The 24,024-nt window shown below is 45.2% G+C and overlaps 13 protein-coding genes across 13 annotated transcripts; 6 read left to right on the top strand and 7 right to left on the bottom strand.

Annotated features, from left to right (window-relative positions):
- Positions 1-15: 15 nt before the first annotated feature.
- JR316_0005016 (Adenine phosphoribosyltransferase) lies at positions 16-739 on the bottom strand (the record flags this gene model as incomplete). Its single annotated transcript, XM_047890780.1, has 4 exons — positions 16-161; positions 218-293; positions 352-621; positions 680-739. 4 exons carry the CDS (start codon positions 737-739, stop codon positions 16-18), a joined length of 552 nt encoding a protein of 183 aa, XP_047750541.1.
- Positions 740-1,036: 297 nt separating this feature from the next.
- JR316_0005015 (ribosomal 40S subunit protein S1B) lies at positions 1,037-2,020 on the bottom strand (the record flags this gene model as incomplete). Its single annotated transcript, XM_047890779.1, has 5 exons — positions 1,037-1,096; positions 1,151-1,698; positions 1,751-1,831; positions 1,890-1,956; positions 2,006-2,020. The coding sequence occupies 5 exons, from the start codon at positions 2,018-2,020 to the stop codon at positions 1,037-1,039; spliced, it is 771 nt and encodes a 256-aa protein (XP_047750540.1).
- A 141-nt stretch (positions 2,021-2,161) lies between these two features.
- JR316_0005014 (Acetyl-CoA acetyltransferase, mitochondrial) lies at positions 2,162-4,647 on the top strand (the record flags this gene model as incomplete). Its single annotated transcript, XM_047890778.1, has 8 exons — positions 2,162-2,465; positions 2,516-2,802; positions 3,120-3,218; positions 3,269-3,633; positions 3,683-4,137; positions 4,194-4,386; positions 4,441-4,552; positions 4,609-4,647. 8 exons carry the CDS (start codon positions 2,162-2,164, stop codon positions 4,645-4,647), a joined length of 1,854 nt encoding a protein of 617 aa, XP_047750539.1.
- A 434-nt stretch (positions 4,648-5,081) lies between these two features.
- On the top strand, positions 5,082-7,551 carry JR316_0005013 (Allantoate permease; the record flags this gene model as incomplete). The annotated part of the gene is made up of 18 exons (XM_047890777.1): positions 5,082-5,267; positions 5,319-5,368; positions 5,430-5,456; positions 5,510-5,537; positions 5,595-5,628; positions 5,679-5,744; positions 5,797-5,886; positions 5,938-6,008; positions 6,070-6,099; positions 6,152-6,190; positions 6,244-6,520; positions 6,574-6,603; positions 6,659-6,692; positions 6,742-6,829; positions 6,877-6,931; positions 6,984-7,034; positions 7,093-7,465; positions 7,524-7,551. 18 exons carry the CDS (start codon positions 5,082-5,084, stop codon positions 7,549-7,551), a joined length of 1,557 nt encoding a protein of 518 aa, XP_047750538.1.
- A 559-nt stretch (positions 7,552-8,110) lies between these two features.
- JR316_0005012 (uncharacterized protein) lies at positions 8,111-10,506 on the top strand (the record flags this gene model as incomplete). Its single annotated transcript, XM_047890776.1, has 4 exons — positions 8,111-8,666; positions 8,720-8,922; positions 8,978-9,059; positions 9,125-10,506. 4 exons carry the CDS (start codon positions 8,111-8,113, stop codon positions 10,504-10,506), a joined length of 2,223 nt encoding a protein of 740 aa, XP_047750537.1.
- A 603-nt stretch (positions 10,507-11,109) lies between these two features.
- On the top strand, positions 11,110-15,754 carry JR316_0005011 (Nuclear GTPase SLIP-GC; the record flags this gene model as incomplete). The annotated part of the gene is made up of 23 exons (XM_047890775.1): positions 11,110-11,112; positions 11,285-11,529; positions 11,579-11,625; positions 11,673-11,717; positions 11,766-11,795; positions 11,854-12,041; positions 12,091-12,169; positions 12,222-12,527; positions 12,585-12,701; positions 12,753-12,788; positions 12,845-12,893; positions 12,971-12,999; positions 13,048-13,206; positions 13,272-13,810; positions 13,866-13,920; positions 13,972-14,028; positions 14,086-14,148; positions 14,209-14,612; positions 14,659-14,751; positions 14,804-14,873; positions 14,928-15,322; positions 15,379-15,519; positions 15,575-15,754. 23 exons carry the CDS (start codon positions 11,110-11,112, stop codon positions 15,752-15,754), a joined length of 3,330 nt encoding a protein of 1,109 aa, XP_047750536.1.
- Positions 15,755-16,227: 473 nt separating this feature from the next.
- On the bottom strand, positions 16,228-16,785 carry JR316_0005010 (uncharacterized protein; the record flags this gene model as incomplete). Its single annotated transcript, XM_047890774.1, has 3 exons — positions 16,228-16,455; positions 16,525-16,570; positions 16,646-16,785. The coding sequence occupies 3 exons, from the start codon at positions 16,783-16,785 to the stop codon at positions 16,228-16,230; spliced, it is 414 nt and encodes a 137-aa protein (XP_047750535.1).
- A 380-nt stretch (positions 16,786-17,165) lies between these two features.
- Positions 17,166-18,456, bottom strand: JR316_0005009 (GPN-loop GTPase 3; the record flags this gene model as incomplete). The annotated part of the gene is made up of 7 exons (XM_047890773.1): positions 17,166-17,207; positions 17,262-17,384; positions 17,454-17,556; positions 17,672-17,818; positions 17,872-18,004; positions 18,059-18,138; positions 18,215-18,456. 7 exons carry the CDS (start codon positions 18,454-18,456, stop codon positions 17,166-17,168), a joined length of 870 nt encoding a protein of 289 aa, XP_047750534.1.
- Positions 18,457-18,592: 136 nt separating this feature from the next.
- On the top strand, positions 18,593-19,219 carry JR316_0005008 (Partner of Y14 and mago; the record flags this gene model as incomplete). Its single annotated transcript, XM_047890772.1, has 2 exons — positions 18,593-18,696; positions 18,808-19,219. The coding sequence occupies 2 exons, from the start codon at positions 18,593-18,595 to the stop codon at positions 19,217-19,219; spliced, it is 516 nt and encodes a 171-aa protein (XP_047750533.1).
- Positions 19,220-19,361: 142 nt separating this feature from the next.
- JR316_0005007 (uncharacterized protein) lies at positions 19,362-20,581 on the bottom strand (the record flags this gene model as incomplete). The annotated part of the gene is made up of 5 exons (XM_047890771.1): positions 19,362-19,513; positions 19,576-19,663; positions 19,716-19,788; positions 19,844-20,007; positions 20,069-20,581. 5 exons carry the CDS (start codon positions 20,579-20,581, stop codon positions 19,362-19,364), a joined length of 990 nt encoding a protein of 329 aa, XP_047750532.1.
- A 164-nt stretch (positions 20,582-20,745) lies between these two features.
- Positions 20,746-21,785, bottom strand: JR316_0005006 (Disulfide-bond oxidoreductase YfcG; the record flags this gene model as incomplete). Its single annotated transcript, XM_047890770.1, has 8 exons — positions 20,746-20,805; positions 20,858-20,915; positions 20,972-21,092; positions 21,145-21,195; positions 21,247-21,277; positions 21,330-21,530; positions 21,584-21,620; positions 21,670-21,785. The coding sequence occupies 8 exons, from the start codon at positions 21,783-21,785 to the stop codon at positions 20,746-20,748; spliced, it is 675 nt and encodes a 224-aa protein (XP_047750531.1).
- A 341-nt stretch (positions 21,786-22,126) lies between these two features.
- On the bottom strand, positions 22,127-22,472 carry JR316_0005005 (Cytochrome c oxidase assembly factor 5; the record flags this gene model as incomplete). Its single annotated transcript, XM_047890769.1, has 2 exons — positions 22,127-22,243; positions 22,299-22,472. 2 exons carry the CDS (start codon positions 22,470-22,472, stop codon positions 22,127-22,129), a joined length of 291 nt encoding a protein of 96 aa, XP_047750530.1.
- Positions 22,473-22,578: 106 nt separating this feature from the next.
- JR316_0005004 (Putative transferase CAF17, mitochondrial) lies at positions 22,579-23,845 on the top strand (the record flags this gene model as incomplete). Its single annotated transcript, XM_047890768.1, has 5 exons — positions 22,579-22,755; positions 22,815-23,169; positions 23,219-23,362; positions 23,414-23,513; positions 23,560-23,845. 5 exons carry the CDS (start codon positions 22,579-22,581, stop codon positions 23,843-23,845), a joined length of 1,062 nt encoding a protein of 353 aa, XP_047750529.1.
- Positions 23,846-24,024: the final 179 nt, after the last annotated feature.

Here is a 24,024-nt window from a genome sequence, read left to right as displayed (position 1 = left end):
TAATCTGATAGATCCTCAGTCGTCGGTTTTCACGATGGAATATACCGGAGCATTGAGCTTCGAGGCAGCTTGGAGGAACATGAGCTCGATGACGAAGAGATATTCGAGCGTCTGGCCTCCTTGCATGGCGACCAGTTCACCCGCTGCCTTTGCCGAACCACCTATTACACTGAGTGGTTAATGAACCTAACCACGTCATTTGCGTGTTTACCCGTACCTGTAGCAATTAGATCATCGATAACAACAACAGTTTGACCTGGGGTGATTGCGCCTGCTTGCATCTCAAATGAATCCTATATATCCAACTTCGATCTGAGTTTCTCGTGTTACGAATTTAAATATGAAGCATACCGTGCCATATTCCTTCTCATAGCTTGCGCTAATGCATGCCCCAGGAAGTTTTCCCGCTTTCCTGACAGGTACAAAAGCTGCACCAAGTCTCAGCGCAATGATGGGGCCAAACAAAAAGCCTCTGGCGTCGAGACCAACAATAACGTCAACCCTCTTCTTTTCAGACAATCCGATAGTGTGCGAAGTGATGTGTTGAATGAAATGAGTTATAAGTGTTTCGAAGACGAAAGGATCACGGAGGATGGGAAAGATATCGAGAAAGACGATACCCTGAAGTCAATTAAGGCGTCAGCCAACACACTGATATAATCGAAGCAGACAGACACACTTTCTTAGGGAAATCGGGATGAGCTGTGAGGCACTTCTTAATTAGCTCAACGTCGGCCATTGCTAGGAATATCCACCAGGACAGGTTTCGGTAGAGGTGTCCTCATTAAAGCAGTCGGAACCTTTGTGGACATTGGTCGAAATTTTTTTGATGCGTCAAAGTAAACCCATATTCGACCAACCAAAGCACTTCCACACCCACCAAAAATCTCAGAATGTACCTAACGATCCTGATATCGCTGGCAACACTACAGGAAATATACACAATCTTAGACGAGAATCACACTGATACAGTTTAATGCATTTGAATGTGGTGCATGGTAGAGAGCAAGTAAAAAAAATGACTACAACAAAAGATCTACACAGACTCAAGGATCTCAGGCTCCTTGAACTCCTTCGCGATCTTCGTTCCTGTCTCCTGTACATGGAAATTGATTAGACAGTCATAACATCACATAATAACAGTACATACGTCCGTTGATTCACCATGGAGTTCAAGCAGCTTGGAAGCGTCGAACTTGGGTGCCTTGAGAATCTTAGCCTTGCGGACATAAACGTTTTGGAGGGGGTAAATACTGCGCGACGCCTTCTCAATCTCACGTCCGATTGCCTCAGGGAGGAATTTCTGGACGAGCTCTTTGAGGTCGCAGGTGCTAGCTTCACGGGTCATAATTTCAAACATCTTCTTCCTGATCTCCCGGATTTGACTTGACTGAGCGTAAGTGGTCTTGCGGACCTGAGATGGGCGGCGCTTAGTGAATCCAATGGCGAAGAGACGGAGAAGGTAGCCGTCGGTGGTCTTAACGTCCACGTGAGCCTCGATGAGGGTTTGCCACTTGCGAACAAGTGAACGAAGTTTGTCCGAGGTGAAGTCCATTCCGTGGAAGTTAGTCAGGCAGTTTTTGCCCTGGATATCGTCGATGCGCAGCTTGATCTTGCGGAAGGATTGCTCCTCCTCCTTGTTGAGATCGGCCAAAGAAAGTTCAATAATGCGGCCCTTCAGAGAGTCGTTGGCATTTTCTGGGATATAATGTAAGTTGAAGTAATATAAGGTAACAAATGGCATACGCACTCAGTCCCTGAGACCTGTTAGCAAACGTCTTTCCAACATTTCGGACATCGAAAATCGATGGAGCCTTGATGTCGTACCAATCTAGGAAGTGGGTGCCATAGTAAGCACCAGCGGTCGAAGATGAATTAAATTTGCATACCCTTCCTCGAGAAGGGGTCGACGACCTTTTTCTTGATACCCTTCTTACCCTTTGAAAGGCGCTTGTTCTGGAAATTCGATGAGACACCATATGTGCATATAGCGAGGACGACGAACCTTTCCTACAGCCATGCTTGATGAGTACCGACGGCCTTGAGAACGAACGGAATGGCTGATGCAAGTTCTGGTGATTTGGTCGTGTTATTCCTGTGGCTTGAAACCTTATTTTTCAAACTGCATCACATAATTCCCAGGATTTGTCACAGTCACGCAATGCTCTCTCGCAGCGACTTTGTGTTGGCCTGCAGCGCGTTTGCTCGCCGCCATCCGCAGTGGTTCTGGGCTGATAACCATCGTCCAGGATATGGTTTCCTATTTCGCACAACCACCCATGTTTTCAAGGGCACCCAGCCTTCTACCGTCATGCTCGAATTAGAAGGCGTAGAGGAGTTGGGGCTTGAAGCGGATGATATTGCATCTGCTCACCCGGCGCCTCCTTCCCTGTCTGTGCAAGAGTACATTGTTTACTCTGCGTCTTTCAATGTACCTGCCTTTTATTTTACAATTCATGAACCCAGTGTGTTTCCATTTGTATTTTTCCTAGGCCTTTCTTACACATGCGTGCAGACGGTTCACCTCTGTCTCTGAATCAAATATTGCAGACAACGTTGTTTAAAATGGAGTTGCCGGACGGAGCGGAGGCGACCACCTTCGCTCTTTCTGCTCCCTCACAGCCGTTTCCCCTTTTGTCGCAAGGAGAACACCCGACTCTGGGTACTCCGTGCTGGTATTTTCATCCCTGTGCAACCGATGCTGCTGTGGCTGAGTTCATGACAGAAGTTGAGCAGGCTGATTGGAATGCGGAGACACGGCTTCTCCGATGGATGGAGCTCTGGTTCATGATCGTTGGCGCTGTCGTTAATCTGTAATCTAGTCCTACGCCCGCACTTATTTACTAATCTGATTAACATTGGTCTGAGGAATCATGTTCAATTAAGCGGGTGGTGTCGGCCTCCTTTGGTCGACAAAGCCGGCGAAAACATATGTCAATTACCTAACCGGGATGTGTGGCGTATAAGTACATACATGTTCCGCGACAACAACGTTCTTTGCGCGAAGTTGAGAACCAGGTAAACCACAGTAAACCATCAGGCAATCCAGGGTGGTGCGACTCGAACGAAATTAACAAATCAGCTTGTCGTATCATATTTTTTACATAACACACACCCAGTTCCGCCATATTCATTTGAAATATAAAGGCGGAATGCTCTTATCGCGATTTACATCCTCTTCTTCCCGTATACTTACCCCATCGCTTGCTCGTGCCATGGTGAGTTGCTGTTCCATCGTTGGCCTCGTTGTAGGCTAACTTTTGTCAAGTCCAACGAAGTTGTCATCGTCTCTGCCTCCCGTACTCCCGTCGGCTCCTTCAATGGTGCCCTCAAGTCGTTCACCGCTACCCAGCTTGGGACAATTGCTCTCAAAGATGCTATCGCAAAGGCCAACATCGACGCTTCAGTTATCGAGGAGGTGTATTTCGGAAATGTAGTCCAGGCCGGTGTCGGTCAATCACCTGCCCGCCAAGTCGCTCTCAATGCTGGTCTCGATATCACTTCGGATGCCACCACAATTAACAAGGTGTGCGCCAGTGGAATGAAGTCGATCATTCTTGCTGCACAGGCCATTAAGCTTGGCGACCGATCTGTTGTTGCAGCTGGAGGCATGGAGAGCATGAGTAACGCTCCGTAAGTTCTGTTCAACTTTTGTCGTAGTGTTATTCTGACGTTCTTGAAGCTTCCTCATCCCCCGTCAAAACCCTACTTTTGGCAAGTTCACTGCCATCGATTCTCTCGAAAACGACGGACTTTGGGATGTCTACAACAACTTCGCTATGGGCAATTGCGGAGAGAGCTCCGCCGTAAAACATGGCATCTCCCGCGAATCTGCTGATTCCCATGCTCTTGAATCTTATGCTCGTGCTGCTCGCGCTTGGAAGGCCGGAGCTTTCGATGCTGAGCTTGTCCCCATCACCATCAAGGGCAAAAAGGGTGACATTGTAGTGAAAGAGGATGAGGAATACAAGAAAGTTCTCCCAGAAAAGGTCCCAACTCTGCGATCTGCGTTCAAGCAGGGAGGTATCATCACCGCCGCCAATTCTTCCCCTCTCAGTGACGGTGCTTCCGCCCTCATCCTCATGTCTGCATCCAAGGCTGAAGAGCTCGGTTTGAAGCCTCTTGCTAAGGTTGTCTGTAAGTTAGAAAGCTGTCGAACGCCTTTGCCGATCTGTTGATCATCCTTCCTCTAGCATGGGCCGATGCCGGAACTCTTCCCATCGACTTCCCTGAGGCTCCCACGAAGGCCCTCCCAATTGCCTTGAAGAAGGCTGGTTTGACTGTTGATGACATTGCCCAATTCGAGCTGAATGAAGCTTTCTCCGTGGTGGTTCGCGTTGCTGAGAAAGTCTGCAATATTGACCCTGCCAAGATTAACATCAACGGGTGCGTCTATTTAAAGCGTCTGCGACCGATGTTATTCTAATCGTTCTAACTCAGTGGTGCCGTCTCCCATGGACATGCTATTGGAAACTCGGGATCACGTATCATCGTATCTCTTACTCACTCGCTGAAATCAGGGGAATATGGCGCTGCTGGTATCTGTAATGGGGTAAGACCGTTCTTTACTCTGACAACCCATGAACATTAGTTGATGTTTTGTAATAGGGCGGTGCTGCATCTGCTTTGGTCATTCAAAAACTATAATGTTAGATATCCGTGTGTGCATACCATAGACCATATTCTCTACATCTAAATGGAAATCGTATAATAATTCAAGCCAGCCGTACCGGACCTTCCGGCAATTATCCATCGCGTGAGAGCCTAGGGAGTCGATTTGGACGTTCTTGAAAATTGTTGGCTGTTATGCGCAGCTCAAGTTGATTCAATGTCATGAGTTCTCAGCAAATTCTCAGAGTATGTCTCGCGCCGTACATTTTGCTGCTAATCCAGTACCAGCAAATACACTCATGACACCTCTTTCCATCTTTTCATACCTATGTTTAGAACCAATGAACTCCGCAATCTCATGTCGTAGACCATGTGTGCGATAAGGATTTTTGGAGCCCTAAAAAGACACTTCCTCAACAAGGTCCTTGTGCCTGTCGAGAGTGTGTTCTTCCCAACCTACTCCTTCAACGATGATCACCACGCTAGAAGACCAAAAAGTTCATGAGGTCGAGAAGCAGCATGACATTAGGGAAACTAGCCTCGACGAGAAGTTCTCTATAGACATTCAAGATGGGGACGAGGCACTTCGCCTTATCGGTGCTGAGCGGACCGCTCAGTTTTCTGAAGAATACAACGCGAAATTGAGGCGAAAGCTAGTACGTCAGTTGTTTTGACTTCATGGACCTATTTCTGATGTATCGCGCCAGGATATGCTCATACCTCCACTTTGCGCCGCTGTTTACTTCACGCAATTTTTGTACAGTTTTTGTCTAGCTGATAATATGTGCAACCGATTGAATTGAATTATGTTTTTACAGAGATAAAACGTCATTGAATTATGCGAGGTAATGACACTTAGTTTTTTGCAGGGAAAGAGTTTTGACTTGGTACACTACAGCATCATGGGCCTCCCTATTGTTGGCCAGGTATTTCAAATCTCAGAAACCTCTACTACAATTCTGATTAAGCCTCTGGGGATTTAGCATTACAACCTGGTCTCGTTGGCGTTTTATCTTGGTGTGCACTCCCTATTATTTCCTTTTGTCCTATTATTGAAGGAAGCACAGGTTTTTTGGTCTGGGAGTTTCCAACTGTCTACATCTCTCAGAAAACTCGCGTCGCCAAGTATCTTGGTAAGCACCTTCTGTTATGTGCATATCATTTCCACTAACTCCCGAACAACAGGGTTCAACATTATTACATGGGGAGCTATACTTATGCTTCATTCTGTTGGCACCTCATTTGGCGCCTTTTTCGCTCTGCGCTTTTTGTTAGGTTTGTTTGACATAAGTAACCTCCTATTAAGTTCACTAATTAGTATCGCAGGGATGTGCGAATCCTGTGTAGCGCCGAGTCTTATTCTCATCATCTCCATGTTTTACAAGAAGAACGAACAGGTGTGGCCTTTTGAGGTTTTTTTCCATAGTCCATTTTTGACGACACGTCTATTAAATGCAGTCGAGACGTATTTCGTGGTTCTACGTGATGGTATTATCTCCAAATCCGTGAGAATGTAAAGAGTACTAAAGATTTTAAACAGAATGGAATGACACAGATATTTGGCGGGTTCGTGGCATATGCAAGTTGATCATTTGCATTCGTTTGCCGACATGCTGATTTGTCAATCTTCAGGGGGTCTCCTTCTATGATGGAAAGCTTCTTGCACCTTACAAGATTATATACATTCTCCTTGGAGGGTTAGCAATTCTTGTTGGTATATGTGTACTTATCTGGTTACCGGATTCCCCGGTACATGCCAAATTCCTCACGAAGGAGGAACGAATTGCTGCCCTCGAACGCGTTCGTGACGATGCTGGAGGAACAGAAAACAAACGTTTGAAGAAATACCAAGTAATTGAAGCAGTTTGCGATATTCGGACATGGTTGATCGTTTTGACAACCTTACTTAGTGAGTAATGTGTTTAGATTTACTATAATCATTTTTATATTTTTTCCCCACAGCCAGCATTCCCAATGGCGCACTGAGCAACTGTAAGTGTCAAAATGGATTTACTACATATGTTTACTCACCAAGGTCGCACAATAGTCAGCAACATCATTATCCGGAACCTGGGCTATACGTGCGCACGATATTTGTGCAAATTGACCTCGATTAATGATGTTCCTCAGATCTAAGCAAACCCTTATACTTTCGACTCCGGGAGGTGCTGTTGCGGCGCTTATGACACTGTTTTGTGGATGGTACTCAGATAAAAAAGTATTTACTTCTTTTGTTCTCAAAGGTTATGCTCATGTATTGTTCAGGGAGAGCGCATGGTTCCCATTGTATTTGCCATAGTTCCAACGATTGTAGGCTCAGGTACGCGCATATTTCACTTTTAGGGAGCGACCCTAACTGTTGTTATTTATAGCAATGTTAATTGGCCTAAACAATTCTGGCAAGAAAGGTGTTTTGTTATTCGGTAAATTTTTGGTTTCTTAGATTTTTTGCAAATAGGGCCACACTTACAAAGCTGATAGCCGTATATCTCATTGGGACCTTTGGAAGTGCTCTTTCTTCCGTTTATGCATATAATGCGAGCAATACCAGTGGGCACACCAAGAAAAGTACAATCAACGCCATGACCCTCGTCGCGTTCAGCATTGGTAATATCATCGGAACCGAGATATTCCTCCCGAAAGATGCGCCGGCATATTTACCAGGCAAAACGGCTATCATGGTGCTCTTGACAGTTCAACTGGCGATATCCTTGTTATTGCGACGAATCAATATTCGGCTCAACATCAAGAAAGTCGCCAAAATCGAAGAAGAGAAAACACGCAGAGGTTGGACGGATGCAGATATTCAACGAGAACGGGAAAGGCACGCTTTCGCAGATCTCACTGACAAAGAGTAAGTGTTTGCTTTCAACCAATTTCTTCACGTTGTATTTTTATTCATGTTTCAACAGGAATATCTACTTTGTTTACACCGCCTGAAGGTCTACTCAGACATGTTGTCTTCGTATATACTACAGAAGTCGAGTCAGAGTTTTTTGCTGCTAGTGTTTCAGAAATTGGTCGAGGTTTGGTATTATCAAGCTGCTCCCGTACCTTTTTATAGAACTGAATATCATGACGATTTTTATTGGGAGCAAGTGATGAAAGATAATCAAGCAACATTGGACTCTCAAAGGACAGCAAGGGACTCTTTCCGTTTATTTTCAATGGTTGTAGACTTGGTTCTAGACCTGTGACTGCTCTGTATAAGAGGATGGGATTTTGAAAGGATCGTATATCGACACTTCATATACAGGATGGTCACGAGCCTAACTTGGTTCCTCTTGGTTCAGTTGTGCATTGATGACGTCACGTGTAATAGGGAGTTCTCTCTGGCATTGGCAAGGCAATCTATTTTATTCTCTTGTAAACTCATTTGTTGAATCTCGTCGACACAATAATTTTACTAGCTGTTTCTACTTTGACCACAGGCAGCTTCTAGGCAAAAGCTGTTCCGTGGTCAGTAGGCATGAACTGGGCATAGACCCTCTGTACAACCATGCTAGGGGTTGAGATGGACGCTAAATTTTCGCCATCGAACGCAAGTTTCGTCTTGACTTCCGAACGTCTACTTGCAATCCCTAAGCGCAATCTTCATGATTATCTATCCGCCTACATTCGGGATCAAAGAAGCTTCATCAAAGACTATTCTGCGGACTACAGGGCTGAAGGAGGCATTCTACTAGACACCAGAGAACCAAATGATACTCTACCGTCAACCTTTCCTGTAGGCGATACATCTAGAGATACTGTATTTGGAACGCCCGTTCTCAAAGCAAGAGTGGCGACGTCCAGCGAAATAATCAAACCGAAATTGAATGAGCGCAGTCGTGCTGGGAGTAAAACATTGGGAACTACCAGATGGGTTACAAAGGCCGCCAACGGCAATTTGGAAGGCACGTTGGATCTTATAGACAACAAGCAATCCGTATCTAAAGATTATGGGGACACCCAAACAACAGTAGAATTTCATAACCGGGAGTCTGACATCAGGAAACGCGTGGTCAAGCACACAGTTACACGGGATAATAATCAGGACGATGAGCATATCCAACGTCAGTGTTATTTTAAACCAATTATTTAGTCATTAAAAAGATAATTATTACAGGGCTCGAAGAACGCCGTCGAGAAAAACGGGCCAGAAAAGTTTCAATGTTACCAGCAACAGGGGATAAGTATTCCGATGATAACCCATCAACGAAAAGGAATGACGATAGGCTCAAGAAAAAAAATCAGCCGAAGAACACTCAGCTCGGATTTGCTCTCTTGCACGGATTTTCTGCGACAAACGTAGGAAAGAACCGACTGACCGTAAGCTTATTTTGTCCAATGAGTTTACCATTCATTCAATTCAATTCTTGTCAAGTTGGATCCGTTGTCTCGTGGATTAGGGGTATTTAAAAAGGGTAAGGCATCTACAAAAACCAGGGTTAAAGGCAAAAAAGAAGGTTCTGTTATCTTTCAAAATATATGCAGTGAATCTTACTCAAATGTATTGTTGAACTCCGAATAGGAGATGACTCGGGCCGTCTGTTCTCAGAAGCAAAATTTTTGAATTCAAGAACCTCAGGTTCCAGGAAATCACCCAATGTTGACGATTCTCGTACTTCATCCACAATTTCCTCTCCCTCTATCAGGAAATACCCTCGGAAACATGGAAATGTATACCACGAGGACGTAGAAAACGGGAAGGGTGCCAATTCATCTAAACACTCCGACGAGGATCTGGCCGGGCGTCGCTATAATCCAGATGATTCCATTATCTGGGATATTGAAAAAGATAGTGACGCTATGGAGTCTGAGACTAATTCCAACGACAGGCAAGGGACGATGCTCGTCAATTATAATCGTCATGTTGCAACGGCTACTAAACTTAAATCTCCCAAGAAAACTGCGTCGTATGTTTCTAGGCGGTCCCTTGAAAGTTCTGACAAACCAACTGGCAGGGAAATTTTTCCAATGTATGCTGCTGCTAATGAACTTCCGTCGTTGACTCCCTCTGAATCTGCTTCACAACTTTGTTTCAATCAACGTACAACACATGATCGATCTAAATATTTTCAGTGCATAGAGAAATTGGCCACACCAGCTCATATTTCTTCTGCAAACACTAATTCTATGCTTTCCGTCGGCTTGGAGGGTGAAGAATCAGGCACCTGCAATCCAAAAGATACAGATGGAGGGTCTCCCAAAGAAATTGCTGACGATATGCGAATTTTCAGAACTCAGGATGCGTCATCGGACATAATACTATCTCCAACATATCTCTCGAGGATAACTTGCGAATTTGGCCCACCCGAATTTGATCTTCCTGCATGTTGTGATCTCAAGGCACACACAGAGGATTTCCCTGTCTTCCAGTTGTCCTCACACGGTACCTACGATCTGCAGGACTTTCAACTTCAGAATATCCTTTCAGAAGATGTTATTGACGATACCTTCTTGCATCCATCCCTTGGCGACTGCCTTTGCAATCCCGACTGCTTACTTTGTTCAAATACGAATAACGGAAAAGCTTCCGAAGCCTTCGACGCGCCGGGTTATTTTCTCAGCTGTGCTGACCATATCGTCGACCATACTCCGGATGTTGAACATCTCCACTGCAGATTTTGTGCAGACCCTGGCAATATGGAACTGGAGAACTACGAAGAGGAGTCTTCAGCAAGTAATACACATCCCGATGACTATGTCAACCACGATCATTCCGCAGGCAAAGCTCTCTGTCCCGACAAAGAAGAACATCAAATTGAGTATTTTCAGCAGGGTCGTACCCTTCTCTATGGTCACGAACTTTTCGAAACCAGAAAACTTCCCAAATTATCTCAACTTTCAAGCGTTGAGGCAGAGGTCGCTGGAGCTCTGAAACTGGGCCACTGGTTACCACATCGCCTTTAATTCAATGTTTAGGCTTAAGCACACACATACGTTTAACACCAGTCTCTTGTGTTGATAACCTAGCAGGGACTGCTTTTCTGTGTGAAGGTGCTGGGTATCGATGCTGGTAAATCAATGAACAGAAGTAAAATCACTGAGAAGATTGAGGTTGGATTCTGGATGGTTTTGAATATTCACTTTTTCATGAAGCATTATAAATTGTAGATTGTACGCACAATTTCAATTTAGATGGAATAGATTATTTATTTCAATTAAGGTTACCATTTAGCAGGTTAATTTTTCTAATATTCGTAAGTAACCCCTATGTCTCTCTTATGAAAGACGCCAAACGTCACAAACAGTCACATTCACGTGATATGGTGTTCGTGTTGCGCGGGAAACAATATTCGAGGCCTGATTTGGGCCAGATACACATTTTGACTTCAATTAACTTTTACCGACTTTGACTGGCTCCGCAAAACATCCATTCTTGTCGTGACTATCATACCCACTTGACTGCAACGTCGTTAGTTCATAGCGGTGGCGATGAGCCAGGTAATGATCATCTCATTTCACCTCTTTTGGACTATTGAAGAGTAGTTCAAGTTTTCACGCACTGACATGATGGTCAACTAGTTCCTTCAATATATCTTTGTCAAACGAGAACCCACTGAAGCGGGTATACCTTCCGAAATACCCCAACACGCACACCAAGATACTTTAAGCTTAGTTAAAAACGAAGTGCGTTTTTTTCTGTAATACAGGGGTCCAGTTGCAAGGGGGCTTATGAGACGGAAAGGTTGTAGATCCTGCGCCATTAATTCAACTAAGCGATCCAAGAGCTGATGAACCCGACGCGATTCCTCAAGAAAAGCATGATTTGAGCTTATTCAGGGCGTATCAGAATGCCAGTGAAATCACGTACTCGCCTGAGAATGCTCTCAAGGACGGGTTAGGAATGGTTCAAACCATGAAGAAAGCTTTAAAACATCTGGAATTCGGAAGTAAACTAAGAGAAGAGGTATGGAAACGGGAGATAATGAAGTAAGTCAACTAACGCGTCCAATTTACCCTTCTGATTCTGTAAATGAAGCCTTGAAGGCCAAGGCACCCCGAAGACTTTGATTGCTGTCTGTGGTGGTAAGGACCTTGTCATTTGCATCAAATCAAATCATTCATTTTTTTAGCCACTGGTGCGGGAAAGTCTTCCATTTTAAATGCTATCTTAGACGGTTTGTTCTTTTTACACTGGAGTTTACCATTACTTATATCAATCCAAGACAACATTGTTCCAACCAGTGGCATGAGGGGTGAGTTAGAACCCAACTTTTACTCTGGCTTGAAAGATAAATACATAACATAACATAGCTTGCACTGCCGTTGTCACTGAATTGGCGTACCACGAAAAATCGACGATTGATGCCGATATTTCTTTCCTGTCGGAAGTTGAGTGGAGAGACGAATTAAAAGTTCTTCTCCATGACTTAGTGGACGAAGACGGGAATATAAAACGAAGTACGGATCTCAAGAGTGATGCCGGCATTGCCTGGCAAAAAGTGTGGTCATTCAAATCCTTTATGCGCGTCGACTTACCCCGGAGTGTAGGTCCATGCAGTATACCCCAATGTAGACCAGGACGACCTTGTCAAAATGTCTGTAGATCAGATCCTAGGCTATGACCAACGTGAGTTTCAGCGTGTTGCTTTTGTTTGTCCATAACTTTACCCATGTCGTAGAAATATCTCGAATTCTCGGGACAACCAAGACTATAAGTGCAAAGGACTCCAAATCTTTTGCGAAAGAGATTGGCAAGTATATTGACTCGAAAGATCAAAAACGTGGTTCGAAGGACAAATCCGAAAAGAAAAAGGAGCCTAGTCTTATGGACCAAGTGCGCAAGAGCGCTGGAATGGGCAGAGAGAAAACAAAATCCGGCGCACCGGACGCAGATTCTGCTGCTCTGTGGCCACTCATTCGTCAAGTTAACGTTCGGTGTCGTGCTGAAGCCTTGTCTACGGGGGCCGTGCTTGTTGATCTACCTGGTAATGTCATCTTACACAATTCACAACCATGAAATTGATTTATTTCGATGATCAAAGGTGTTGCCGATGCCAATGCGGCTAGAAATAATATCGCAAAGGACTACATGAAAAAATGCAACTGCATATGGATTTTGGCACCCATCACCAGGGCCGTAGATGATAAAACAGCTAGGGGTGTGAACGCTTTTTTCCCTGTTGAATAATTATGATACTCATGACATACAGATCTTCTCGGCGACGCATTCAAAATTCAATTGATGAGTAAGTACATCCACTGTTTCAATGTATGGCGATGCTTATTATTTATTTGGGGACAGTGGGTGAGCTTATACGCTTTCATGCTTCATGGTTTAGCTCCTCTTACGTGTTAGCTATCGCTTTCAGATGGAAAGTAAGTGATTTTCATTTTTGCGCTTATAACTCCTTATAACTCTCAATGTTAGCTACGATGACCATGCCATAACGTTCATAGGTATGTTATATTGGTGTTTTTCATGATTAGTCGTTGAAGATTTCCTAGCTAGCAAGTGTGATGACATCTCTTGTTCCGAAGTTATCAAAGCTCTTCGTCTTGAAAGCGATCCAGTTCTCGAGGATATTGAAGAACGTTTGGAGCTCATCATGCAGAATACATCAGCGTGCAAACGGAAAAAACGCGAAGCAGAACATCTGGTAAAAGGTATACATACCTACACTTTATCCTACTTCTACTGCTATACATCATTTGACTACGTTCCCTCTCAGAACTCAAAGATTCTTTGCAGTATATTCGGGATCAAATAAATGATGACCAAAAACACCTTGATGCCATGAAGGCAGGAGAACCATTTATATCGACTCTCAAACGCTCAACTAAAAATTCCAATGGCAAAAAAAGAAAAAATAGCTCGGGCGGTAGAAAAGGGTCCAGTAAAAGAAGACGCAGCACTCTTGACAATGATGACGAAGATGATGAAATTAATTCCGAGTCAGAGATTAGTGAAAGCGAAAGCGAAAGCGAAAGCGACAGTTCCGATGATTCAGATATGGATGAAGATCATAGCTCTGATTCCGGTTATCCAGGCTCCAACCAAGATGAGGAGGATGTGATAGAGGAAGTCACCACTGAGGTCCTGGAACAAAAAATTATGCAATCTAAAGCTTCAATCAGGGCAACTCGTGAAGCTCTCAATGACGCCAGGAATAGAAAGAAGGATGCCATCGACGAGCTTTCCTCACTTGAGAAAAGTCGCGCCAAAGTTCAAAGGGAAAAGAATGCGTTTTGCTCGCTGAAACGCTCTGAGGTGCATATTACGCAATCTAATAGAGCTGTAAGCTTATACAAAATTTTATGTACAGTTTTCCCGTGACGTCTTAAAAGAAGACTTTCGAATAGGATTGAAGGATTTGGATGGTACGTGGCCCGTTAAGTATTCAAGATAAATCCATTAATTCGTTGTATTAGATGCTGCAGCTGAAGAAAAAGACCCATTAAATTTTAATCCTAACGTGGACGCTCGCGGTGGGTCCCTTTTTGGCACCCCATGACTATAAATGAATAAATAGATGCCTTTTTCAGATTACAGCGCAATCGATCTCCCGGTGTTTACATGTTCAAGTCGAGATTATGTCCGTCTAAAAGGTGCTTCCTGTCTTCACAATGTTAAAAAAGGATCTGATATATCACGCATTTGATTTCTAGGCCAAGTTAAAGGAGATGGAAAACCAATTTGCTTTTCTAATGTTAAAGATACAGGCATTCCTGACCTGCAGCAATGGTGTCACCAGTTAACCATTGCATCTCGCGAGCGTTCAGCGAGATCGTTTATGGCACACATCCAAACTTTTGCACAGTCGGTACAATCTTATGTGCAAGGCATTGGTGATATCACCGCTATTGACCGGGAATCATTGCGTGCAAAATGGGAATCTAGAAAATTTGATGAAGATTTAGCCCAACGATCACATACAGCTGTAAATAATCCTTTGCAGTCTATCTTGGGTGGTTTGGGTGCCGGACTAGGTGCAGGCCTATATCCACCTGGCCAACCTGTGGTTCAAATAAAGGGTCATAATGAGTCTGGTATCAGTCGCAGGCTTTGTATTGTAAGTAGTTTACTATTCAACGTCTTTTACGCTGACGCCCTGCCAGGAGTTTGCTAAACTAGTCGATGGTTGTGTCCATGACCTGCAAACGAATTTCAAAGATGGACTAGAAGATAAATGTCGAATTGGAGCGGCGAATGTAGGTCTCAAATACCCCTGCAAGTCATATGCGATATAACTGGTTATTGCAGGCCGCAGATGCTGCACTCAATACCGTTGACGAGTTTACTTCTAGTATGCATTGGGCCACCTATCGAGCGAGTGTGTACTCCGTTATTCAAACAATTTCCCTTCTTTCTTAATTCATTACCACAGCCTTGCGGCGACATGGATCATGGCGTCGTGATCTCAACGCTGAGTTGATCCAACCTTTCACTCGAAACATCGCTCATTCATGGAGCCAAGTTTTCGAGTCAGATTTGTTTGGGCCTTTCCAGGCATCTACTCTTGCTGCAATCAGGGCTCTCGTCAAGGAAGTCGAAGAGACTGCTGCAACAGGTCTCAAGGAGCGCGCTAGACTTCAAGGCAACGCATGTGTAGAAGAAGCCCGCATAGCATTGGCAAATACCGTAGAGCTTGTTAAAGTGGCCATGACCTCCGAGCAAAAGGAGATCTCGAGGTGCATGGCCCCACATGTTCAAGCTCAACTTGTAGAAGGCTACGATACAGCAATGTTAGAAAGAGGAACAGGCAGCGTAGCTCGTCAGAAGGTTAGGACTTGCTTTCGTCTGCGGTTTTGTTGATACTGACATCAGAATTTGATTAGGCTTACTTCCGGGGTTATTTGAACAATTGTAAAGACGATATCTTCGACGATGGAGCCAATGTTGTTATGGAACGGTTGACCAAAGCCGCCGATACCCTTGGCGAGACATTGGACGAAGCCATGGGCAAATTAGCTGAAAAGGTCAGTTTATACATAATTGAAGGACAAACACCACCTAAGAGGATTTATACCAAAGATCGAAGTTAACCTAGCAGTTCTTTGGGAAGGCGCACGGGATAACCCAGAACAGTTGCGCGCACGTCAAGCTATGCTTGAAATTGTACAAATTATCAAGGAACAGGTGAAAATCTGGATTGAAGCAGATAAGATCAAGCAACAAACCTCGAAAATTCAAGATGCTATGGAAGAAGACTAAATCTGATTCTCTACCTTTGCGGCAAACTGCCTAATTTACCTTATCATCAATTCTACTTACATTTCCTACTATTACTTAGCAACATTCTATAAAGTGTTCGTTGTACCTATAAATATAAATACCTCTTTTCGATTCTTAAATTTTGCTATACCTATCGCAGTATCCCATTTATTTATCCTGTGCGAAGATCTCTTTTTACTTGCTGTCGAATGATTTATCATTCACGTTTTGTAGGGGACCGACATCATTTTACACAATTTGTAGTCAAAGAAAGTAGTAGCGGCAAAAAAGAGATAGCCATTGCGAAATGCTAGTATGTCGTCAGTCGTGATTCATTGATGTTTTGCCAGCAATGATAGGTCGTAAGGAGAAGGTTTAAGCGGGGTGGAAAAAGGACTTAGGAATAGCATCTGGTCGATGGTGTGTCGCAGGTAGAGGTAGATGTGATGTAATGGAATCAATATTGACAGGATTTACACCCTGTACACTGGTCGACCGTGTCGGTCAACCTCTCCGCCTGTTCGTGGGTCCATGTATCGTTGACGACGCGAGTATCCCATGAACCCCCAGGTACCACGGTCAGATTTATATCTGACACCGTTAGAAGGAGCGAGGCCGAAGAAACGACGCAAGCGCGCGCCGATCGAGAAGTGGTTATAGTGATGCCCATATCCACTATGGCCAGTGGCATAGGTGGGTTGCTGAAATGAGACGACAGACGGTGTTCAGTGTCGATAAGGAAAGACCTGAGGCCAGTAAAGTGTGCTTACGACGACCATAGGTGTGCCCATGGTGGTGGCAACTTGCGGCTGGACCCTGTAATCGAAATCATTATAAACGCGGTGTCGTCTGTGTCTGCGCCTGTAGCTGCTGCCACGGGAAGGTACGTACATAACACCGCCAGGTTGAGCGTAGCTGCCCGCCATCCCATACTGGCCATATCCCGCCGTGGCGGGATAGCCAACCATCGGTTGGGCGACCATGGGCTGGGTGGTGGCATAGCCAGCTTGAGAAGGATAATAAGTGGTCATGATGCTTCAACTTGGCGGGTCTTGAGGGGAAAGAATACTTGAGGTGTAGGTGTGTTCTTATAAGTGAATAGAGAAGTATAGTTTGTGGAGAGGGAGCAGGTAAGGAAATGAAAAGGTGCCGAAACGTTTGGTTCGACTTTGCTTAGATCGTGTTCCTCGGATCTCATTTCCCATCAAATCTGGCTAATGCCCATATCTTATCTAAAGTAGATGTTATTTAATATTACACAGCCGCACTAACTGGAGCCCTCCAGCCTCGCGGTTCAGGTACTTTTTGAGCATACGTCTGCAGCCAACCAGATACGATCTCACTAGGGTGAGGCAAAGCAATTCAATGCCTCGCATTCGACAATCAGGGATTCGGAATATGGCATCACAAACTACTCCATGTCATGGAAATCTCCCTCATCTAAGTCATGGGGCTGAACGAAAACAGTCAATCTTCGGAAACATGGAATTTTCATGACAGAGTATACCTCTTTGGGTTCCTCGTCCTCTCCATATTGCATGGTAAAATCGATGTGGCTGATCACCGTTTCCAATGAATCAGGGTTGGTTAGATCCAGCGGCAGAAAAGAAACTAGCGGGTGGTCTTCAATCTGCATTTGACGTTAATTGAGAGGTTAAAAAATGCGCGCCCAAGAGGCCAACGAGCGCTTAAGACCCACCAATTGAACTATGGCTTGATTTAGGGCATGGAAACGAGGGTTCGGTGTGTTGCCTTCCTGTCCCCGACGGGTAGCAAGTAGCAGGGGATCTGGATCAAGGTAACTGTAGCGGCGATATTATTATTCAGCCCTTTCAATGAGTTGAATAAAGTAATCAAAGAAAAGAATCCAAATAACCGGAAGTAGAATTGGTCACAGAAGAGAAACAGGACGCTTACCGAGCAATGTCTTTTCGTCGCCTAAGGCCGTTCCTTGCGCCTGCCGATTTGTTGTCTGGATTTGTCGTTACTAAATCCATCTTGGACATGATGTTGATCCACGGTATTTCTAGGTTAACCATGGCAGACATAGCAGACAGGACACCACTTTCTGAAACATTAATTTTGGAGATGATAGACGATGGACCAGATGAACCTACCTGAAAAATTTGTAACGATCTTCCATAAATTGTGATTCTATAAGATACGTAGCACAGACTCGGACGCCTAGTCTAGTCAGGTTTTGCACAAGGGTTGGAAGGAACGGATGATGCGTATAAAGTTCAATTTGGCCTATGAAAAAGATTGAGTATGATCTTGAAACGTCAAATCAAAGTTGAGGTATACCTGGACAGTCAAAGACAAGATAATCATCTTCGAACCCGCCCAGTTCTTCCTCTAGCCAATCCATGTTTTGCATTAAATACCTGCAATCATTCGGCACGGTCAAACGTTGCTCCTGGACCGAAGAAGGACTGAGTGGCTATCTCATCACTCACTCACTCAAAGCAGTACACCAGACCACCGTTGGGACCATACTCGAGCTCAGTCATGACGTCTTCGAGACTGACGAGATCCTTGATGTCAATTACAGGTTCGACCTCGAAGCTTGTCGGTGAAGCAGCTGGATCGAGGTTTACCAGATGGGCCGTCCGCTTCTGGAGTCTCAGATGATTTAAATACGCGCGTGTAAAGGTTGATTTCCCGGCCCCAGCAGGGCCTGTGATGAGAACGGCGTACCGCATACTATTAGTCGAGGTGCAAAATGTTGATGAGTTCGTAGACACCGGGAGCAGTGCTCTAATCACAGATTCAAAGTCCGCAGCTGATTAGAGCAAGTCACAATCCCATCCATCCCGCTCATCGTCTACGCCATCTATAATGTCGCGTCCTCCTTTAAATCCTGAAAAGACCGTTGCCGGCATTACAGTTGATCCCCAAACTCTCGAGCGCGTTATCCCAGAATCACGCCGCCCAGATGGAACGTATGTGTTGCCCACTCTCCCTTCATATCGTAGTTTGCCCTTCTTTAACCTCGAATAACTGCACGATGATGCCTCTATCTCATTCAAATTTCTACTCGCATCCGTCTCCAGTGTTCGCAAACAAATTAAAATCCGACCAGGATTCACACCACAGGAAGACGTTCGTCGGTTCCGCGGGACAAAGCAGGCCCAGATGGATGCAAACGCACTGCCAAAGGGGCATATCATTGGTTGGGCTCCGCCTCCTACAAGCACGGCTGCATCAAATTCGGCTGGAAAGCCCCTATCTAAGAGCGCAAAGAAGAATCTAAAGCGCAAAGAGAAAAGGGAGAAGGAGAAAGAGGACAAGGCAGATGTTCCAGAGAACTGGGATGATGATGATGATGATAAACCAACGCCGACTACGACCAAGGAATCAGCGAATGCAGAAAAGCCTGCTGCAACAACGACAGAAAGGACGTCTTCGACACCTGATGCCACAGCGGAGCTATCCAACAAACTTGAGAAGCTTGACGTCAAATAGATGCTTGGTAGATATTTCTTTTGAGGGAGATGAGGTATGCTTTGACTAGTATACAATTGTATTACAGGTGTACTATATTAAAGGATTGGATATTAGCATCTATTATATCTGGAGTCAGATCATCTAGTCTATGCATACAGGTCTAAGTGACCCATTCTGTTCTTTCCAGCCCTTCTGTTGGTATATTGACATCTGGTCGGGGTGGAGGTATCGATTTGCGCGAGGATGACTTGGGTTGACTAGGCTGAAATTCCATCATGGCGATTATAACGACCACAAATCCTGATAGGGTTACTAATTTCACAGACTTTCGTTCAGCCAAGATGTGTGTATAAGTACGGTTAGAAGATACTTACCAACAGTTTTACGCATAATGTCCCACTTGATTTCCTCGACATCCGTTCGCAAGTCGCTGACACTGACAACAGCTTTGTTTAATAGTTCCTACGCATGCAGATTAACACCACACACAATACCCGATTAATTGACAACTCACCTCAATGCTGATATCCTGCTGTTTTAGGTCTGCTTTCGCCTCGTTTTTCCTGCTGTCAAGTTCCATTTGGATCCTGCACATATGTATGGGATAATCACATCGCAAATATACAGAGAACCAATGCTAACTCATGCTTGAGATTTCCAATGTCTTCTTTCATCTTGACGTCCAGGCGATCTACCTCGCGCCGGAGGGCCGCAGTAGCGGCACGGATAGCAGCAGAATCGTTCTTAGTGTTCATGGTCATTTCAGCTCGTAGTTCCGAGAGCGCAGCTCGAAACAGGTATGCTTGCTGTAGAAGAGCAGACAAACACGCATCAGTGTAGGCTTTCTTGAGTTGGTTTAGAGCGCACGTTGTCCAGATCCTTGACCGCTAAGCCTTCTCTCCGCACCCTCCCTATCCGATCCACGAGCAGAGCACGCGATGCACGCATCAAGCTCCTGGCAGTTTCTTCAGGAAATGTCTTCTCTAATGCAGTAAAGAAAGCGTGTGTATGAAATGGCGGGCTTGAATACGTAGGACTCCGAAACGAAGGGTTGGCCATGTAGGTCGTCGGAACCCCGGAAACGGGGACTGACGGTGCGGCTTCGTCATTGCTCGCCGGTGGTGGTGATTTTGGAGGAGTCGAATTTCCTGAGTAGCCTGACGAAGACGATGGTGAAGAAAAGGGGGTCGAGCCTGACCCCGACGGGTCATGAGGGTGAGGGGACATGGAGACACTCGACTCCGGTGTCGGAGGATCCCCAATGGAAAGTGGTTCTGTATGGATATCCCTGCATGAGACAGCAACGAAAGCCTTTGGTGATGATAGGTGCGAGTCGATGGGTGCGGCGCGACAAATACGCGGCAGAGCACGAAGGAGCATTATGATAAGAGTCCAACTCGCCGCCGTTCTCCGTACTCATTAAGTACCACTTGTTGCTCTTTGTTGTTCCGCATGCTAAATCAGGAAATGTCTCCGCAACAGGCTATTTACATATTTCTTTCACGACTATAGTACATCACGTATATACGACTATCTTTGCATAATTAGGGAATCTGAATACCCGTCTGGACTGCAGGCCTTTCCAAGCATCGGGCCACCCATGCCTGAAGAAAGTAGTAAGTATGTATCTTTTTGTAAAGTGCTGAAACCATTCACCTTGACGGCCGGCCAGGCCTCAAGGTCCTCGACTCCCGCAAATTTATGGATGCGGACCCTGAAGGGATTTGATAAATGCAACGTACTTCAAAGGAATAGGGATTATGCACATACCAGGTAACCGTTTTGATATCAGCAACAGTATACTTTCCCCTCCCGGAACCTGCAAGATAATCACGGTCCTTCAGACGTATCTCAAGTACGCCATAAAGGCGCTTCGTCTCTTCAAGGTAGCCTATATACATATTTCAGTAACTTGTGGTAAAAAACAGTAAGTTATTACTCACGCTTCTTGGCGTATGGAATATCTTCCGGTGCATATCGGTTGAAATGGTTGGCTGGCCATGGGATGAGCCCTCTATTTTATTCATCAAGTTAAAGCACCTTACATTGACCTTGCATTGGGCCTACACCCCCGTGCTGCAATCTGCCTTTAGCATCTATCGCTGCTAAAGACAGTCAAAAAGCTTACTGCAAAAAATATCCACTGTAACAGTTCACTGTAGTTGTCAGGATCCTTCTCCGCATCGAACCAGAATTCATGGTTTTTATCGTAGTGTTGGGCAAGGTAGAGCAAAATGGCGGATGTTTCAAAGACGGGGAAATTGTTACGGGCATGGTCGACTATCACAGGGATTCTTCCGTTAGGATTCATTTTGATAAACCAATCCTCCTATCGTAATTGTCAGCCACGATACAACAGTAATTGGGTGCCAAAGATATTACTTTCTGGGTGTTCTTTGAAATGTCGATTTTGACGACACTGTAGGATTGTTAGGACAGCGGAGATCCTCATGCCTGGCATGGCTCACTTGTAGTCAACGGCAGGGTTAATCGCCTTCAACTCTTCAAGAATGACTGAAACTGGATGGCCGTTAGGAGTGCCAGCCGTGTAAAGTGTAATGGGCTTGTCGGTAGTGGTAGACATTGTGGTGATATCTCTGTGAAGTAATGGAAGGAGGAGTTGGTGGGAGGTTTTATAGTACTCAGCTCGATGAGAAACTTGGGTAAATATACGCGCGAAAACTCGCATGGAACATTTCCGAAGTGAGCACCTGTTATATTTATGCACATGATTCAGCACTGACGAATGGCGGGTGATTGTAAGCAGTTTGAGTTTCTGAGTCATCCATAGCAATATGGCGCTGATGGAATACGGTGATCTCATAGCAGACCAAAGGCGCCCTTAATCATCAGGCCGACGGGCAAAGCCTCGTTCATGTCACTTCTCTCTCAGGTGCTGTATTGCCTATATAAAATGCGACATGATTAGGTAGGAGAAGAGGTTGCCGGGGGGTCAGATGAGGGTATTGAAGGTGGCGTTCTCGGGGTGAATTCGAACTGTGTACCAACGATGTTCCCTCGGAAACGCTTTCTCATATCCAGCTGTTAGGTAACTGGTTAACCTGGCATAAGGTAATCACTGGCTGAAAAAACACACCATGCTTCGTTTACACTCGAACGTAGCTTTCCGCAAAGACTGGCACTCTTCTGGCAACTCGTCAAAATGATTTTTGAGACATTCGGAAGGTTTGCGCCCGTCTTTAAGCACACAGTCGGTATACTTGAGACAATCTTTGAGGGCAGCAATAAGGTTTTGGCAAGACGAAGCCATGATGGAGGCAAAAAACAAGACGCTCTACGCGTAAATTATTCTCGCTCACGTGGATGTGCGGGTATTCGAGGCGCAATGGGTACGAAGTTGCCCACCACTCTTACCAATGTCTCCACCAATTGTCCGCCATCTGCTGCGGACAACGCCCTCAGTTGCTCCCATACTCAACAGAGCAGTTTTGTCTGTCAGTGGCTCGCAAGCGACACAATTTCTCAATGGCCTTCTGTCTTCCTCAGTTCAAGATCCACCTAGAAGCCAATATACATCGTTCTTGCACGCACAGGCACGCATTCTAGTTCCTTCGTGGGGTGCTTTGACTTGAACAAACATGATTACATATAGGGCCGAATCATGTACGACCTATTTCTGTACTCTACATCCAACGGGTATCTCCTGGAGTTTGACTCGAGAAATTCCGAGGCTCCTCCACTGCTATCCTACTTGAAACGACATGTCCTACGCTCAAAGGTGAAGATCAGAAATGTAACTGAGGAATATGACGTTTGGGCAGCATGGGGCTCATTAAAAGATCATGAATGGGAGTCAGAAAGACAGTGGAATTGGGCACGGAGCGGTGCGGTTGAACCCGTATGGGATTCATCGCACGAATGGCCTTGGGGAACACACGAATGCGTAATAAACGACAGAAGAGCTGTTAATATGGGCCGCCGAATGCTTGTAAGGAAGGGAGAACCTCGTAGGGAATGCCCTCTCTCTCTCTTTAACCTGCCTTGAATAGAATTCAGCACAGGACTCGGCCACACACGACACCGTTCCTTCAGATGAATACACCCTTCACAGAATTCTCCATGGTGTTCCAGAAGGGGTCGTAGATATCCCGCCTATGCATGCGTTTCCAATGGATTGTAATCTCGATGTCATGGGTGGATGTATGATTTTATCTCCAACGTTTGGTCTTTGCATTTCTGACGTCTGGATAGTGGACTTCCGCAAAGGCTGTTATGTCGGCCAAGAACTTACAGTGCGCACCTACCATACGGGCGTCATTCGAAAACGCATAGTCCCTGTTGCAATTCACAAGTAAGCTATTTGAACCGTGCCTTTGATCTCACTCACAATTTTCTAGCAACCAAGTCTTGAGGGAGAACCCTTTACCTGATGATCTTGAAATAAAGCCAGTCGTGGTCAATACAGAGAGGCAAGGTCCGCGTCCCAGAGGATCGGGGAAACTTCTCAGCGTCCATAAGGGTGTTGGCCTGGCATTGATGCGACTAGAACATCTCTCAGGCGTTGAAAGAGGAGACCTCAAGTTGGAGATAGAAAGTTTGGATCAAGCTAATTCAGCCAAGTGGGAGGTTTCGCCGTGGTGGCCAAATTGGTGGCCTTCAAGTCGTCCTGAGATGGAACAGTAGAATATTATTATAACTATACCTGTAGTCATCGGATGTATCTGCGATTAGAACTCGAGTGAAGTCTATGGACGCGTCTGATAGTGTGATCCAAACAGCGCTGCGCGTGATCGATACGGACGAAGCGTGTAGCACTTTCTAGAAGAATAGCTAAAGTGGGCGTCCCTTGGTTATAATAAACC

This window comes from Psilocybe cubensis, chromosome 4 (assembly GCF_017499595.1).
Source record: "Psilocybe cubensis strain MGC-MH-2018 chromosome 4, whole genome shotgun sequence".
Classification (NCBI taxonomy): domain Eukaryota; kingdom Fungi; phylum Basidiomycota; class Agaricomycetes; order Agaricales; family Agrocybaceae; genus Psilocybe; species Psilocybe cubensis.
The sequence above is the reverse complement of the archived record's forward strand: the minus strand, read 5'-3'. Positions and strand labels throughout refer to the sequence as shown.